The sequence below is a fragment of the Lactuca sativa genome, chromosome 5, assembly GCF_002870075.4.
Source record: "Lactuca sativa cultivar Salinas chromosome 5, Lsat_Salinas_v11, whole genome shotgun sequence".
In the NCBI taxonomy this organism is placed as follows: Eukaryota; Viridiplantae; Streptophyta; class Magnoliopsida; order Asterales; family Asteraceae; genus Lactuca; species Lactuca sativa.
In genome coordinates, this window is record NC_056627.2 from 2,392,924 (window position 1) to 2,412,516 (window position 19,593).

General features: G+C 32.9%; 1 protein-coding gene across 1 annotated transcript; it reads left to right on the top strand.

Moving 5' to 3' along the window:
- Positions 1–5,347: 5,347 nt before the first annotated feature.
- LOC111912507 (kinesin-like protein KIN-14F) lies at positions 5,348–14,411 on the top strand. Its single transcript, XM_023908235.3, has 17 exons — positions 5,348–5,687; positions 5,762–5,939; positions 9,940–10,103; positions 10,204–10,338; positions 10,440–10,805; positions 10,893–10,961; positions 11,029–11,241; positions 11,321–11,402; positions 11,493–11,588; positions 11,681–11,863; positions 11,934–12,040; positions 12,135–12,313; positions 12,425–12,589; positions 12,671–13,088; positions 13,173–13,364; positions 13,431–13,966; positions 14,057–14,411. The coding sequence occupies exons 2-17, from the start codon at positions 5,798–5,800 to the stop codon at positions 14,181–14,183; spliced, it is 3,174 nt and encodes a 1,057-aa protein (XP_023764003.1). The 5' UTR covers positions 5,348–5,687; positions 5,762–5,797; the 3' UTR covers positions 14,184–14,411.
- The last annotated feature ends 5,182 nt before the right edge of the window (positions 14,412–19,593 follow it).

The window sequence follows — 19,593 nt, forward strand, 5'->3', positions numbered from 1 at the left end:
TGCTACTACCTGATATGTTTCTATGATGGCATGATATGTATGTGTGATAGTAGTAGAGTTCGACCGTTAGGACCGAAGGGTAGGTCAGACACCCCAGATATGTCTGACAGTATGTAATGATATGTTTATATGCTGGCATGATATGTTATACGTGATAGTGGTAGTAAGAGGGGAATAGTCCCCAAGCCCAGTCGTTAGGACCGAAGGGTAGATCGGACGCCCCAGATATGTCTGATAATATGTTATGTTATGATATATGTGATAGTAGCAGTAGGGGGTGAAATAGTCCTCGAGGATCGGTTGTTAGGACTGATGGGTAGTCAGCACCCCAGAATGGCTGGACATGGGTAGCCAGCACCCCAGAACGGCTTGACACGGGTAGGTCGGCACCCCAGAATGGCCGTACCGGGTAGGTCGGGCACCCCAGAATTGCCCGACAGTGTGTATGATATGTGATTGTATGGTATGTGGTATGATGGGGGAACTCACTAAGTTTCGTGCTTACAATTTTCAGTTTTGGTTTCAGGTACCTCTTCTTCGAAGGGGAAGGAGTCGGCACGGTAGCGGTACATCACACACACGCTTTGTATTCCGCACTATGGGATCTTCCTGGGGTTTGTTACTCTGACAATATTATGTTTTATAAAATGGTTTCCAGAAAAGCAACATCTTTTATGAAATGATATGATCTGTGAATGTTTTATTTCTAATGTTTTGCAAATTATATGTTTTAAAAATGAAATTTTTGGCTCTTATTTTTGGGACGTTACAATATTTATTGAATTTTAGTGTATATGTTGATTTACAAATCTTTTGTTTTTGAAAAGCTTTATATGCTGATTTATATTCCTTTTGCCTGGCAGGTGATTTCTGAGTTAGTTTGTACCAAAAAGTAACCCATTGGTGATTTCAAAGTATAATGGTTTTTTTTCTGTTTATGGCATTAAAGTACATTGCCCCTTTTAGTGGTTGCTACATTCAATTTTCTGCAAGCATTGGCTGGCAACCTTTCTGCAAAAACGATGACAACAAAAATTAACCTATACCAAAGCATTTAATGGCTTACAAAGATCGTGATTCTGATTTCAATCATAGTCCAACCAATGTTCCAATGTAGGGATCAAACAAGATTTGGTTTGTGATTAGAGCTTCTTGTGTGTTCTATACTTACAATAAAAAGTGGCATTTGAAATAAAAAACCAATGCAATATTCTGGACTTTGTGCTATCAAATGAATAATTTAATGATAGCAAAAATGATTAAGAAATTCACAATAATAATAAAACATCAATATGTTCCTAATAATTTGAATTTGTGATTTTTAACTATACTCAAGAATATCTTTATGTATAATCGGTAGATGGTATTGGAATTAGCTACAAATAAATGTAGATATATTTTGGTAGATTTTCGTTATTCACTTGCCTATGATCAGAATATATTCCAAATTATTAAGTAAAATTGACACAAGTAAGCTAAACTTAATTTAAGAAACAAATATCATGTCAAATTGTGTAAAATGATTATAGGAATCATGAATTTGTATACGAGAGTTGTATTGGTCTATTGATTTATTTTACGTATTAAAATGAACAAAAAAAATTGATAATATTCTGTAATAAAACCACAACATAGTACTTTTAATTATTTACATGCTAATATAGTTTGCAATTGTTTCAGGTTAAGCATCTGATTTTATTAATGATTGTTTTTTCAGCATTATTTTATAAAAATACTTTATCCAATTTTTATTTATAGTTTTTTACTATTCAATACTGGGAAATACATAAAATAGTTTTTGAAAAGGGGAAAAACATATACTTAGCAAATAAAACCTGAAAAATGTTATTCCGATAGTTAAACCATGGTTTTGATGGATTTAACCTTAAATTTTTTTCTTCTAAAACTCGCCTCAACTAAATCACGAAATCATTTCCATATCATTATGCTTTTGTTCATTAATTTGTTAACCATTTTCCCAAGTATTTACAGTTTAATTTTATCAAATTGATTAACAAAAAACCAAAAGTTAAAAATACACATATTAAAAATTCTACGGGTTCATTTACCAATCCTAAAAGAAACGAAAAAGAAAAATATATTTTGGTAACCAACAAATGGGTAGCATTTGTAGGTTTTTCGGCATTAAATATTTTGAAAACCCATATTACCTATGTTACAATTATCTTAACTATTTCTTGACGCTACATTGGATAGGTACCACGACACCGCTAGAACGAAACTATTTGACGAAATACAACAAATGATTAAATAGATCTTAACCTATCCAAACTCGCCTAATTATCATGTCATCTCACTTCAACCCATTTCTCTTTTCACATTAGGTTCATGTCGTGATGTGTTTCAATACTAAAAAGCTCCAAAATTACTTTAAAAATAAGTAAAATAACTTGATACAGTCATTTGGAGAGGTTTGTGAAATGTTCTTAAAATGATTAGAATTCATTAAGAAAAACCAATTGATTGTAGTAACTAATTTATGAAAAACTATTCGCACCCGTCGTTTGGCGCGGGTAAACGACTAATATATATATATATATATATATATATATATATATATATATATATATATATATATAAGTGTTTTTATGAAATTAATTTTTTTAATTATAAGTTTTGACTAAACCTTATACTCGTTAGGCTAGAGGGAGTGATGCTACACTCCCTCATGAAAACGCAGCGCCACATATGTGTCACCTCACAATTTACTACAAAAGTATAGTTTCATATCACACCTAATGAGTGATGTCACACTTAAGTTTTTTTTTTTGGGAAATCTTCAGAAAAATCTCAATATTTACGGAAAAGTTACACTTTAGTCCCAAGATTTTTTTTTAACGAAAAAATCCTGAAAACCGGCAAAAATTTACAGTTTGACCCTTTTTAAACGGTTGAAACCGGTACCAAATTAATTTGGGATTATTTCATAAACTAATCCAAAATATTGGAACTTTTCTGTAAACAAAAAATATTAGGATTTTTCTGTAAACAAAAATATTAGGACTTTTCTACAAAACCCTTATTATTATTATTATTATTATTATTATTATTATTATTATTATTATTATTATTATTATTATTAAAAATATAAATAAGAATACTATTTTTTGAACTTGTTATTATTAATATTGTTACTAATACATATAAATGCATTAAATGAAAAATAATAATATTAATGACATTGTTTAAGGGTGGAGGTAGAGGAGATGATAATGCTTTTAGCATTGAAATCATGAATGTCTACTTATATATATTTACTTTGTATATGGTCATTTCATATGTGTTATTATTGTTTTCAATTCAGAATATTAATACTTAATAATTTGAAAGAAGTTGCATATTAATAGTTTAAAGTAGTAGGGTTTCTCACTTTGTATATAAAATTGTTTAAAGTAGAAGAATTATTTTCCAAATTCAACAAAATCCACTACAAACATCTGCATAGGTAACCCATATCAAAATTGAAAAATATTAATTACAATATTTCGTTTAATAAAAAGTAATAGAAATAATTCAAAAGTATTAATCCAAAAAAACATGTCCTATTACTTTTTATTAAACAAGATATTGTAATTAATATTTTTGAATTTTGATATGAGCTACCTATGTAGATGTTTGTAGTGGATCTGTTGGATTTGGAAAATAATCCTTCTACCTTAAACATTTTTATATACAAAGTGAGAAATCCTTCTAGGTTAAACTATTTGTAAACAATTTTACAAATATGCAACTTCTTTTAAATTGTTAAGTATTATTATTCTGAATTGAAAACAATAACAACAAATGTGAAATGACCATATACAAAGTAAAAATATACAAGCAAACATTTATAATTTTAATGCTAAAAGCATCAACATCTCCTCCACCTCCATCCTTAAACAATGTCATTAATATTTTTTTTTTTCATTTAAATGCATTTATATGTATTAGTAACAATATTAATAATAACAAGTTCAAAAAAAACATTCTTATTTATATTTTTAATAATAATAATAATAATAATAATAATAATAATAATAATAATAATAATAAGGGTTTTGTTTATAGAAAATACCTAATATTTTACAGAAAAGTCATAATATTTTTTATTTACAAAAAAATTCCTAATATTTTGGATTAGTTTACGAAATAGTCCCAAATTAATTTGGTACCGGTTTCAACCGGTCAAAAAGGGTCAAACTGCAAATTTTTGCCGGTTTTCGGGACTTTTTCGTTCAAAAAAAAAAAATAGGACTAATGTGTAACTTTTTTGTAAATATTGAGACTTTTCTGAAGATTTCTATTTTTTTTAATAAATAAAAATTTTCATTAGTTGTGTTCCAAAGTGTAATAAAGCTATTCAATCACAATTACCTAAAAAGTGTTCCCGTCTGTCGTAGTGCGGCCTTAACCGCACCCAAACCGCAGTGGGGGCGGTGTTCCAGCTTAGGTGGCACCGGAGATCCATTCTCACCGATCTTATCCTACCAGCCGAGAGGCCGAGACCGTCCCATTTTATAAATTCTATGATTATAACCCGTCAAACATTTAAATAATAATAATAGTTTATTTTTATGGTGACAAGTGAAAAAGCAAATAGTATTGGAAGAGATGGCGGCCCTTTCAACGGAACTGGGGGGCAGAAACGTTGTAAAAGACATTTAAAGGTTTTGCCTCCTAAATCATTTGAAAGTGAAGTAGTCCCTGGTAAGGGAGGGATCCAACCTTACTTTAAATTTTGTTTTGAATAAAGAATAAATAAAATTATATCAACCTTCAAGCCACAAGACTTTTGGTTCGTTTGTATCTTCAAATCTACTCGAACGTTTACTTCCTTTTTTTGCTATTAATACAAGAGGCTTTTGATCAAATTAAGTTATAAAACGAGTTGATAATCAATAATCGTTTTGTTAAACTTTAAGAATAAATGTTGTATATGAATAAAAAACTTTAACTAGACATACTTATAACTTTATAGAAAATAATAACCAATTTTTTTTACACTGACACTTGTGTTATAAACATAAACGTTTTGTGGCAATGAGCAATATGATGCATTGACTGTAGTTTCTTGTGGCACGTGTCCGTCAAGCATGTCCAAGTTACATTGGCCTGCAATTCAATTTTTAGTATATTATTATAATAATGATTCAATTATTAAAATAAATTAATTTAAAAGATTAGTATACATCTTAAAAATATTGGTCTTGAATAATTTTAAGCCCGTCGTCTAACACAATCTTCCGCTTAGATGAATATTTTATTAATTAATATTTAATATAAACACAATTTAAATAGAGGAAAGGGACAATGATTATACCCATATTTGGGTGGCAAGTAACCAATACTTATTTTCTTCCCATTACGAGAATTGGCGTTAGCTTTACCTCGTCTACAAAGTAGAAAAGTACATCAAATATCAACGGACGTTTCATTTTTGTGTTTCACCCACCAATCACCCTGGAATGAAACACAAACAGACACCATCTCTTCTGAATTTGAATGCATACCTACGCCTCATCAATTCTGATCACGAGTAGTACCTCCTTCATTTCGTTTCACCTCCCAATTCTTTCTCTTTCTACTTTTACTTTTTAGATTGGATCGCTAAATCAACATTAATCATATCATACCGAAGCGTCTACTACTAATTTCAAACCCTGATCGGACTTCTTCCTGTTTTCTTCGTAAGTAATGCTTCTTTCTGTCAAAATTTATGATGATCTGATATAGTTTCTTACCTACGTACTACTCCATCCAGTTCCAGACAATTCGAAGTTACATATAATATAATATAATGCCGCAAGAAATTAGCCCGAATCCAATGTTATTGAACACACCTAGCAAGAACTCCAGAGGACTCAAAGGTCTCGCAAATGGCGCCACCGAAGAGTTCATTGATGATCGTGAATTAGCGCAGAGAAAAGCCGAAGCAGCAGGTACGCTTTCTTTACTACTCCATACTCCAAATCTCAATTCTCAGAACTATGCACAGAAAGGCCCGACAAAATCCTTTTGCTTTGTTTATTCAATTTTATTTTTTCAATCGATGATTACAAGAAAGAAAGAAAAACATATTTTTTTTAAGATCGAATGATACATCAGCTAATATCGTCCTTGTACTTCTTGTTGGCATAACAAATCCTATAAAATTAGGACGGACATATACATATATAATATGCATTAGTATAAAATACTACACAAATCCTAAATTAAATGTATATATTAAGGACAATAGAAATATTAATTGAGACTGTTAATAGCGTAAATATGTAAATTCATATTCTCTTTTTAGGAAGGGAAATTAAATGTAAATTATATCTATCCCGTTAAACATTTGTTGATTAAGAACTTATGTAATAACCTGGCTTTATATAGTATTAAAATCAATAAAATGGGTTAACCAAAATGGCACTCGAAAATGGGTTCTCTTCTCATTATGACCTCACAGTATCCAAAGCCCACATTCACAGAAGTGGGCCCATGATGGGCCCATCACGAAACACGCCTTGTATTAAAGTAACAAAGCACACTTGATTAGGTGAGGTGAGTTGATTGGCAGGACCAATTTTTCATAATGAAAATTAGTTTTTGGTTTGGTTTGCTTTAATAAAGTCACTAATTTTTATTTTTGTTCCAGCAAAACAGCCGTTACAACCGGTGCCGATTCTAAATATTAAACAAACACACAAGTGAATCATTACATTACATTACGCTAGTAAACTAAAGACAAAATTGCAAGAATGGTCCCTATGGTTAGGTCAAAATTACCACTTTGGGCCAAATAAGTTTGGACTAGCATTCATGGTCCAAAGGTTTTCATTTTCTTGTCATTTTGATCCATTTTACTTTAAAAATTTTAATAATGACCATTTTGCCCTTTCTTTTTTACTTTTTCAGTTTTTTTTATTCAAATATTTTTATTAAAATAAAAATACATCTCTCTCCCTCCCTCCCCTCTCTCTCTCTCTCTCTCTCTCTCTCTCAAAAGAACCCAGATTTATACTCAGGAGCAAACTAATTTGGATTTTCAAGATTTGTAAATCCACACAAGAATCAAAACAAATCTCCACAAATAAACAACACATAACCGCAACATTAGATTACATAGATTTTGGTTTTGGTGAGTTTAGAAAGAAAAAACCAGATGCCTCCAAAGTATGAACATTAAGCAACGGGTGTTAGATATGATTTTCCGAAGAGAAAAAATTTACAGATGGATCTCGAATTTGGTGTCCGACTAAATAGAAATAAGGAAAGAAAAGGGAGAGAACGGGGAGTCTTTCTTTTGGAGTTGACCTAATCTTGATCAGATCGGGATAATAAGAAGGGGAAGAAAAGTTGTGATGTTGAATTTGGAGTTCATCAGCCCATCGATGTTCCATCTTCCTCCACCCACTTCATCGTTTAATCAAAAAGGAATACCACTGAAGCTGACGACAAGATCGAAAAGGAATACCTAAGACATTCGATTTTCCATGGAAGCATAAGATTGGGTCACCTCTACCTCAGAAATCGCTCCCTCTTTGTTAATCCGAAAAACTCGTGCTTCCCACCATCAGTGGGGTTGGATGGTTAAGGAAAGGACGGGAGATACTAACAATGTTGCTAGGGGGGTCGATTATTGAAGAAATTGAGGTTTCAATTTTTGGGTTTAAGGAAAACAAGAAGAACGATAGAACACAGAGGTGGAAGAAGACTTTAGGGGGGAGAGGGAGAGGGAGAGGGAGAGGGAGAGAGAGATGTATTTTCATTTTTCTTTTTCTTTTAATAAAAGTATTTGAATAAATAAAAAAAACTGAAAAAGTAAAAAAGAAAAGGCAAAATGGTCATTATCAAAAAATTTAAAGTAAAATGGATCAAAATGGCAAGAAAATGAAAACTTTTGGACTATAAATGCTAGTACAAACCTGTTTGGCCCAAAGTGACAATTTCGACCTAACCATAAGGACCATTCTTGCAATTTTGTCTAAACTAAATATAACATTATCATTAGACAGAAGATGTCTAATTTCTTTGAATCATAACTCACTGATATCACGTTTTATATCATGATACTAGACTAAATAAACTCTAGTAGCCGAAAGTATTTGGTATATTACCACTAAAAACTAAGAATTTAACCCCCTCATTATCATGTAAAATTATAATATGTACATTTACAATTTTAAAAAATGTCAAAATATTTTACATGTTTCCCAAAATGGACCATGGGGTTTGGTTTTTAGCAAAGGTGCATATCGGCGGTCTCGAATCGGTCTTGTCTTTTATCGGATCGGTCTTGATTTTTTTTTCGGTCTAGTCTCGTATCTTTTCTGTGCCTCTTTTTCAATTCAGTTTCCGGGTATTTTTGGTTCGGTTTCGGTATTTTTCACTATTTTGATTTCGGTTTCGAGATAACAAATATATGATTAACATAAAAAAAAAAGATAAACAAAGATTATTAAAAACAATACACTTAAGTTTAATAAAAGAAAAAAGAAAAGAAGTTAAATACTAAGTGATTAGAAATTGTGTAATTAAAACAAAAATGATGCTTTTATAAACTTTGGTTATTGGTTATCTTTTAGACTGGTCTCGATTTGGTTTCAGATCATTCTTATGTTGGATTTGGAACGACCTAATCTTTTTGGGACCAGCCCCAAAAGGTCTTGGGCTGATCTTTTTTGGTCCGGTATTTGTAGGACCGATCTCGCTTTAAAGGGGTTCGGTCTCGATCTTTTTTTGGGTCTAGTCCGAGACTGATCTTTTTGTGAAGATCTAATTTTGAGGTTTATAAAACCGCCCATACTTCTTAGGTGTGTGATATACCAACTCTTCCAAATTTAAGTTCAATGAGGCTTATACCAGTGTGTTGCACAAAATTAATATAACATGATAAGATAGACGATTTGTATCTAAAAAAAACTTACATAGAAAATATGACTTATTCATGACTTTTAATTAATTACTTTTTGAATCAACAATACATAACAAACAATCAAATATATATATATATATATATATATATATATATATATATATATAACATTATACACATCACCTTATATAACATATAATTGATAACATTTATATGGTCTAATATACATTAACGATGCAACCACAACATACACAACGAATATATTAAAAGAAACCATAACGACATGAAAGCCTTAAGTTTGATAAAAATGTATAAATTTATCTTTTTGTGGATTTTAAGTTCACTAAAACCAGATGTTTGCATCTTTTTTTTTCAATTTTATCATTTTTGCGGATTTACCTGGTAAAACCAGACATTTTTGCTAAACGTAAGGGCTTTTATGAAATAAAAACCAAACTTAAAGGCTTTATAAATTAGAAAAAAAAAGAGAAAATTGAACGTTTCTGCAAAAATGAAGGGTTTTAATTAGCAGAAATATACAAAATGACATTTGACAAATTAAACGAAAGTGTGACAAATAAAAAAAAAACATATCATTTCTAAATTGTTTGTTATTAGTGAGCCCCATCCCATTTTTATAATTTAAATCATAAAGATGCTCTTTGTACGTAATCGTACGTAAGTATATACGAGTATGACAAAAACAAAGAATCTATCATTTAAAAGTACTCTTGTAAAAAGACTTTTGGCTAGTAACTTTTTTTAAAAGATAGTCTTTAAAATGTATTTGTATTTGTTTTTAAGGTAAAAGTCATATTTTCATGTTAAAAAGTCATAAAAATATAGGTTTTTATGACTTTTAAAACCCTAATATTTCCTTTACACAAAAATTATTTTAAAAGATCTTTTGCATTACGAAAATATCTTTTAGCCATTGTTTAACTTTTTGAAAAAATAAAAAAAAAGACTTTTTAAACCAATCCCAAAGATGATCTAGATATGCGACTTTGACCGGGTTGATTCAGGATATAGAGAACCTGTAGACATCTCCAACCTTAACACTAACCAAATTTTTACAGCGGCGAGGAGGAACCAGGCGGCCGAATGGCTACGACAAATGGATCACGGTGCAGCGGAGGTACTGTCCACCGAACCCTCCGAGGAACACTTCTGTCTCTCTCTTCGCAATGGCCTCATCCTCTGCAATGTCCTCAACAAAGTCAATCCCGGTGCAATTCCGAAGGTTCTTTCCTCTCCTTTTCTTCTTACATTAGCACACAATCAATCAATACTTTGTCTAGGAAATCAAATTTAACCAGCGATAATTTGGGGAAATTCTTAAGGTGGTAGAAATTCCAATCATCGATACGGAAGGAGCAGCGCAAACCACAATTCAATATTTCGAAAACATGCGGAATTTCTTAGTTGCTGTTGCTCGAATGAAGCTTCTTACCTTTGAGGTGTCTGATCTAGAAAAGGTGATCACTTTGATTACTGGTTTCTTATTGTTGACTAGACTAGATAGTAGATACAATCATACAATATAGTTTGTTTATGTTTATAATATTGTTTCTTCCAGGGAGGCTCATCTGGTAAAGTCGTAGATTGCATTCTATGTTTGAAAGGTTATTACGAGTGGAGGCAATCCGGTGGGGTTGGAGTTTGGAAGTATGGTGGGACTGTAAGGATCACTTCAACCTCATTTCCAAAGGGATCACCTTCCTCTTTAATTGGCAGTGAAAGCGCTGATGAATCTCTAGATGAATCTGAGTCTTCACAATTTGAAGAGTTGCTCGAGTATCTTCATCTATCAAATGAGGTGTCTCTTCACGAATCAAAAGTGTCAACCGCACTTACCTTCCTCTTTGACCATTTAGGTATTGGGCTTTTGCAGACTTATCTCACAGAGACTAATGAGCTTGATGACTTTCCCATGAATTCAATGGTGGGTAAGGATGGTTTTGTAATTTGTATAGTATCTACTGAGATGATTTTCTTGGTTATTAATATGTTTTGTGGGATGTTATAATAGGTTATTGACATAGTTCTCAGGAAGGCTGTTAAAGATCTTTCATCATTACTTATCTCTCAAGGAAATCAGGTAATACTCAAAACAGTTGAGAGTGAATAGGAAATCAAAATCATGAATTAATTCTTATCCCTTTCAGCTTGGTGTCTTTCTGAAGAACATGTTAAAAGGCAACTGCAAGCCTTTATTAAAGCATGAATTCCTACAAGCCATTTCAAACTATATCGACCAAAGATCAGGTTTAGTTTCAAATGAGTTATCAAAGTTTTGCATATGTGGTAACAAGGGTAAAGACATTAGTTACTTAACTGACAAAACAAGCGTGCTGGATGTTCAACAAAAACAACTAGAGGTATGTACACTGAACACTAGATAGTAACACCACAGTCTGTAGCATGGTTTTATCTTATATTTGTGTTGAACTTTTCCAGGAGCTAAAAGCTAGCTTTCATTTGACAAAACTGGAAGTCCAACAAGCTCATCTAACTTGGGAACAAGAGCTTAAGAAAATTGGTGAGTTGTTATACTAGTTAATTTTTAGCACTTCCTATGAGAACCAGCAAACACACTAATGTTATATGACTTATATCTAATCTATGTCAGCACATCATACTAAGGACCTTGAAGTAGCCTCTTCTTCATACCACAAGGTATTGGAAGAAAACCGACAACTTTACAATCAAGTTCAAGACCTAAAAGGTCAGTACTTATGTTCTTAAGTCTTTAACCACCATGTTTGTAGATAAACTTGTATCATTAATGGAGTTTTTTTATTTTTTTTTTATTTGAAGGGGCAATAAGAGTTTATTGTAGAGTGAAACCCTTTGTACATGAGCAATCTGATGAACAACATTCGACAGTTGATTATATTGGAGAAAATGGAAATATTATGATTGTTAATCGTCAAAAGCAAGGCAAGGAGGCTAGGAAGATGTTCACTTTCAATAAGGTGTTTGGAGGGAATACAAGTCAGGGTAAGTTGATTTATAAGTTTGTATACAAATTTCATAATTTGAATTTGATATATTTCCAACTTATTTGCAGAGCAAATATATTTAGATACCCAACCATTGATTAGATCTGTGCTTGATGGTTATAATGTTTGTATCTTTGCATATGGCCAGACAGGCTCCGGGAAGACATACACAATGGTAAGAATTAGAAAACAATTGATTTTAGTTTTGGATTCAAACATTCATCTCTCTCTCTCTCTCTCTCTCTCTCATTCTCATATTTATTATGTAGAGTGGCCCTGACATGACAACAGAGGATACATGGGGCGTCAACTATAGAGCCCTACGAGATCTGTTTGAATTAACAGAGGCAAGGATGGATGTAATAAAGTATGAGGTTGGAGTTCAAATGATTGAAATATACAATGAACAAGTCAGAGATCTCCTGGCAATTGATGGCTCCAATAGAAGATATCCTTTCAATTCTTTTTTCCTTCCTTCTCAATTCTCAATTCTCAATTCTCATGACATGATATATATATATATATATTTAAACCATTGTTAGGCCTTGACAACCTAAACGTTGGATATACGAAACAATTCCCAGCTGAATGGTCTTAATGTTCCTGACGCGTCTTTGGTTTCTGTTAAATGTACACAAGATGTTCTTCATCTCATGAGAATTGGTCATAGAAATCGTGCAGTTGGTTCTACTGCTTTAAATGAACGCAGTAGTCGTTCTCACAGGTATAAACTTAAACTTAAACTTAAACTTTATTATATATGTATATGAGTATGAATATCTTAAAATATGAAATTGTGGGACAGTGTTGTAACTGTTCATATCCGAGGGAAAGAAGTAGTTTCCGGATGTAGTTTAAAGGGTTGCCTTCATCTAGTGGATCTTGCTGGAAGTGAGAGGGTGGACAAATCAGAGGCAGTTGGTGAACGCCTTAAGGAAGCCCAACATATTAACAGATCGCTGTCTGCACTTGGAGATGTCATTTCTGCCCTTGCACAAAAGAGCACACACATTCCTTACAGAAACAGCAAGCTCACTCAAGTATTGCAAGATTCTCTTGGTGGACATGCTAAAACTCTCATGTTTGTGCACATAAATCCCGAGATTAATGCCATTGGAGAGACAATCAGCACCCTCAAATTTGCCGAGAGGGTTGCCTCAATTGAACTTGGCGCCGCTAAATCTAATAAAGAAACTGCTCAACTTAGAGAGATGAAAGAAGAGGTTGCTTACTTTATATTCACTTTAATCTTGTATTTCCATGGGCTCTGCTAAAATTAAATGTTTTTTTTTTCTTTTTTCACTCAGATATCCAATCTGAAGCTATTGTTGGAGAAGAAAGAGGCTGAATTACAACAATTGACAAGTGGGAATAATAATAACACACGAGGTGGAGGTGGAGGTGTAATTTCACCTGTTGGCATGCCAAGACCAAGATGTAACCAAACAAACCCCAATCAACATTGTGTTGATGATATTAATAAGCTTCCTCCTTCTGAGGTTAGTCCTAAATTTCAATTTGTTTCCCTTACATATATAATTAAATCATGTATGTTCTTTTGATAGCAGGTTCGAAGCTGTTCATCAGGTAAGCAAAGGAGGCCACGGCTCCCTTCCAAGTTCACAGACAAGGATTATATTCCCAAAATGCCCCTCCTGGCAGAAGAGGGATCTCAATCCCCCAGTACTATTAGAAGATCAATATCCACAGATAGAGATAGAGGAGCCTACATGAAAATACAATATCCCATTCGTGCCTCTGTCAACAGATCGCTAGCAGTAGCAACCGAGAATAGAAGAGGGTATTTAAGTTCACAGGATGATAAGTTTTCTGAAACAACATTAAATACTCATAATCATCTTCCTTCTAGGAGGAAAGGCAATCAGGAGCAAGAAGAAGAGCAAATGCTTAATGTTGTTAGAGAAGGAAAGATTAATAATCCCAAAAATCAAGTGGCAGTTAAGATTAGTAAGTCCACCTCCACCACCTTGGAGTTGGAGGAGGGTGAATTATCATCAGAAAATGAAAATGTACAAATACACATTCCAATGAAAAAGCTTCAACGCAGCTCATCAAGAAGTCATCATCACATGGAAGTCAGGTAGGTATTGTTAGAAATTAGAATTCACACTTATACTCTCTTGAATCTTGATTAACATTTATTTATTTATTTATTTGCCTTTCATTTCAGGGAATCCCTTCTTATAACAACTGGTGGTAGAAACGAAAACAAACCCTCAAACAACAACACATCAATTCCTAAATTGTTTAGAAGGAGCCGTTCTACACCTCGAGGGAAATTTATGCTTCTACCTTGATGAAAATGAAACCAAACCTGGTGTGATGTGAGTATAGCGTTCCTTCATTTTTGTTTTATGTATAGCATAATGGTGCTTCATTTTTTGGATTGCGAGTGTGGGAGTCTCTCTAATTGTTTTTTATTATAATTTTTTTTTCTAAAACAAATTACATTTGTAACATGATTGATTCCCTCTGTTTTGACATGATTGGAGTATTGGTTCTTTTTTTGTTCAGAAAGGTGACAATTTTCTAAACCTTTAGACAAATCTGGAATTATTGCTCCAGAAATCCAATAGAACATGTTTCTAAACTTTTGCAGGGCACCATTATTCTTTGTTATTCAATACTTCTAAGAAAATACATCATACACCCATTCTTTTATGCAACATACCTATAATATAACCTGCTATTTTTCACTTTTTTTTAATGTTTGTGATTCTCATATCATTATAGGCTTTCTCAAGGACTCAAGGTTAGTGCACCTCAACCCAATCATGCTAAATAGATTCCGTTAAGTAATGCCGACCCCAACTTTGAAAAACGGGTCGGGCAATAAAATGAAAAAAATTGGTGAGGCCTATTTAGATTTTGAGGTGCACATTGAAGCTTAATTTTAGAAAACACCCGATTCCAATCCTAATCCTAGGAAAAATCGGATCAGATAAATCCAAACGTGCGGTTTATGGCCGGCCAGTGTTAAGAAAAATTGGCATATTGGATTTTTATCTTGGTAAAAAAAACGTTTATCTGATTTTTCAATTACCATTTACCATTAGAAAATAAAAAAATTCAAGTTTTTTTATGTACCCAACAACTATTTATGTTCCAAAATAACCATATTACCCCTCTAAAGACTTGGTATCAAGCGATGTTAGATGTATTGGTTTCTTCATAGTGCTCAAGTATTCTCATTCTCACAATCATTACTACGCGGAGGAAAAAAAAAACCTATACCAATGAAGATGTCGTTGCGGTTTTTGATTACTCTGCAAACCTAAAAAATTTGAGACAACCTTGATTAGCTAGTGTCAAATACCAATCAACGTGATTCAAATAATTATAACCGATACCATATTCAAATATCATGCAAACAACACGTGTAAGGAACTTAAACGTATTCAAATATACCTACACCATATTCAAATATCATGCAAACAACACGTGTAAGGAACTTAAACAAGTCGTGGACATGGCTCGCATTAATAATGCCAAGAGCGAATTTACATCTCATAAGTGGTCATGGACACCCTTAGTTTTAATTTTTATATTAATAGATTAATATATTTAATAAAAAAAAGTTTCCTCGATGTTATTCTTTTATGAGTCTATTTAGACATGTCGTTTGTTTGATGTTGAGCTATCAAATTATATTTTGAGAAAGAAACCCAAAAATAGAAGGATAGCTAAGAAAAAACCCTTAAATTTGGATTCGACCCGCGAGCCAAATATTTTGGATATGTTTGTATTAAATTTGAAACACCTAAGTTTGAATCTTCAAATCACTACTCATATTGATGTAGACGATAGACGGTTTGTGTATAACAAAGAAGAATCACGAGAAACGTTAAGGACATCCAAAAATTAATTATTATAAGATAGAACATGGCTTTCCTTTTTGTCATTTTATAGTTAACCCTTAAAAGAATTTCTCATTTTATATAAATTTCGACACATTCCCACCCCTAAAAATACACTAGGAGGGATGAAAATATGACCCATTGGATTAGACCGGACTAAAGAAAATTGGGACCGGACCTAGACCGAACCGAATATTCTTATAAGTGGGACGGTGCTCGGGTTTGTTTTTTACAATAACTGTGTTTTATATTTGGACCGAACCGGACCCATATAAGGTTTTTAACCAAGACCGGACCGGAAAACCAAAAGTTATTACCTTTTTTAGTGACGTACATTCAATCGGCTCTTCCCTAGTCGACTTACACTGTCGATTTTTTTTGGTTCGTTCTCGCATTCCACTGTTGGTCGACGTACACTATTAGGCTACTAACCTTCTACTCTCTATATGCAACAAATATTAAAACCACATTGACATTTTGTGACAAAATAAATTTTAAAACTAAACATGCAATTTTCAAAAAACCACACCAACCAAACTTGTAATTTACCCTAAGTGTTAATTTTTATGAAACCAAATTAGATAAAATGGTATCCACGTTTTATAAAAAGTCATATATTTAGTCTCTATTTTTTTGGGTGAAGATGGTGTATATGTGGTTTTAAATTCTTGCGATTGGTCCTTATGGTTTGGTATTAGGAACCGGAATCGTAAATAAAACAGTCAAAGTCTAATTTGATCCAAACCCGAAACCTGGTTTGGTACCTGGAACATGATCAGACCGAAACCGGACCCGACACACCCTAAACCGGTCTAGTTGTGGGTAAGATAATTCAAGATTTCCGGTCTTCAGGTTTTCGGTCTTCGGATCGGTTCGGTCCGGGGTCAGGCCCGTTGCTCATCCTTACTTCTAAGAGGTTTGCTAGGTTGGAAAGAAAGTGGGGGTAGTTTGGTTACATTTAAAACCATAAGAGGATTTTGCCTAATCACACAATTAAAAACTTTACAGCCTTGTCGTTGTTTTTATAGGTTTTTGTTTGAATTCGAGAATATATGAAAAAAAAACGGGGGAATGCCGAATGCATCTACAATTTCTTACTTTTTTTTGAACAACTAAATGAATTATAAACAAAGACTAGCAAAAATCTAGGGAAATTACACAAAGTTCAATGGTTTTGGAGCCAAGAAACCGAAGGCATAAAACTCTTATGGTATCTATTTGAAAACCCAAAAAAAAGACAAATCAACAATCGAGTCAAATATAGGATCTCTTCTCCGCATAGAATCCGTAAATGTGACCTCGTTTTTGTATTTTCAAATCATCTAACAAGTAGACCTAACTGTAGCATCGATAATGTATTTCGTTATCTGAAAAACTTGGAACAGTTCAACCCATGCACGTAATTAAATATAGGACGCGGTCTTGTATCAGGTTGACCATCAAACAATAGACTATCCCTCCAACTATGGTTTATATTCAAGAATCGTCTATGACCAACATAAGACATCTTGTTGGTCACATAAATAGAAGATGTGTCTTCGTTACAAGTAGGGTCTGCTAAATAACCTTGACCACTCCAACCAGACAGACTGCTACACGCTGGGAAATCATTGATAGTCCATAACAACATTGCACACGTATTGAATATAGTGTTGGTTGATGCATCTCTCGTTTGGACTCCTTCGGCCCACAACATTTTCAACTCATCCACCAAAGGCCTCAAGTAAACATCAATGTCCTTTGCGGGTGATCTCGGGCCAGGAATCAACAAAGTTAGCATGAAAGAAAATTCTTTCATACATATCCATGGTGGTGTATTATAGGTAGTCAATATAACCGGCCAAATACTATAATTGTTATTAAAGTTGCCGAATGGATTAAAGCCATCAGCAGCTAAACCTAGACGAACATTTCTAGGTTCTTTGGCAAACTCTGGATATCTCTTATCAAATTCTTGCCATGACTTCCCATCTACCGGATGATACATTATACCATTCGTTGATCTTCTAGTATTATGCCTAATCATATCTTTAGCTGTGAATCTGGAACTATACATCCGTCGAAGTCTTGGAGTCAAAGGAAAGTACCGCAACACTTTTTGTGGTACTCGCTTCCCCTTTGTGGTTGTGTTCACCCATCTACTCTCGTTACAAATCGGGCAATTCTGCATGGAATCATTCTCCTTCCAAAACAAAGCACAGTCATATTTGCAAGCATGGATGGACTCATATCCTAACCCTATCTTTCTCAACTTTTTCTTAGCTTCATAGTGTGAAGTTGGAATCTTGCTCTTCGGGAAAGCAACTCTTAGCAACTCTAAAAGTTGGTCAAATGAACTATTTGTCCATCTATTGATCACTTTAATATGCACAACTTTGCCAAAAAGTTTAAAGAAGACATCTCACAATCAGGGTATAACTTGGTATTGAGCTCCTCAAATAAAGCATCAAATTCTGGGTCCATGCCTCGTCCTTCATCATCTGTATTTTCTTCATTTGTATTTTGCTCCGCCATAACATCATCAATTACATCAAAGATCTCATTATTTGTTGGAATGTTTATTGGAGTCGAATTGTAGCCCAAATCCGAAACAGAATGCTTCTCACCGTGATAAATCCATATAGTATACGATTTTAGAAACCCACTGTCATGTATAGGGGCATAAATTAACCGTACTCAACAACTGTCGATACATATTCACACACTTTACGCACGGACAATGCACTTTGTCTTCAGAGTCAAGATGTTTCCTAGCAATCTCCATAAAGTTTTTAAGACCTTCCAAGAATTTTGGGGACGTTCGGTGTTCCCGAATCCAGCTCTTATCGATCGTCATTATTGTTTAATTATAAAAAATTAGATTGTATACACAGTTAAAATAAATGTACTTTTATTAGCTTAAATATTTTTATATTTTGTTTACTCTCAATAAACATACTTTTATTAGTTTAAATATTTTTATATACATTTTTTTTCAATTACAGAAAACTCTTATCGATCGTCATTAGATTGTATTTATAGTATATATACATTTTATTTTGTTTTATGTTATAACTTTCAAATAGAAATGAAAATAAGAATACTTTAATTAACATGATAAAAAGTATGTTGGTATTAATAACTTTTATAGTTTAACTATTTTTGACTTAATAAACATATTTTTATTAGTTTAATATTATTTTGTTATTTTTTGTTTATTTTTATCTTGTATATTGACATTAAAGTTTATTAGTGTCACACCCCAAAACCATGAACGACGGAAACGTTCTGAGGCGGAGGACGTCATGTGCAATATCACAACAATGAAAAGTAGTAAACAAGCAACAACATCATCCATTGCATTAATAATATAATTTGAATACAAGTGTGTTCTGTCAAATTATGATAAACACTAAAATATAAATCAAAATGAAAGATGAGTCTTGAACGAGCACCATCTTCTCTAAAACTTGCATCAGTACCTGTCTACTGTTGACCTGAGGATACAAGTTATTTTGAAAGAGAGTATCATCTTTAAAGCTGGTGAGATCATAAGTATTTTAGTGTCTTAATTTGTATGAAGTATTTGTACGTATATGAAATGTAAGTATTTGTATGTATATGGGCTGTAAGTATGAAAACGTTTTGAACATCCTAGAAAACCATATGTTTCCTACTAAAAGTATCCTTCTACCAAGACATCTAGTATTTGTGTGTGTGTCTCTTGTAAGAGGGTGTATTTTCCCAAATCCGACTATCATTATTCAAAATATAGCTTCTACATTACCATGCATCATGTGAATGTTCACGAAGTGAATGTAATGGGAAAATGAAATAGTACTATGGTGTAGTATCGAAACTACAACCGTAC

What these genes read in the sequence shown, in the direction of transcription:
- LOC111912507 (XM_023908235.3), top strand. Translation starts at nt 5,798, where the DNA reads ATGCCGCAAGAAATTAGCCCGAATCCAATGTTATTGAACACACCTAGC. An exon ending in TGGAGGGAATACAAGTCAGG is followed by an intron (nt 11,864 to 11,933) that starts GTAAGTTGATTT and finishes ACTTATTTGCAG; the next exon opens with AGCAAATATATTTAGATACC. An exon ending in CCGGGAAGACATACACAATG is followed by an intron (nt 12,041 to 12,134) that starts GTAAGAATTAGA and finishes TTTATTATGTAG; the next exon opens with AGTGGCCCTGACATGACAAC.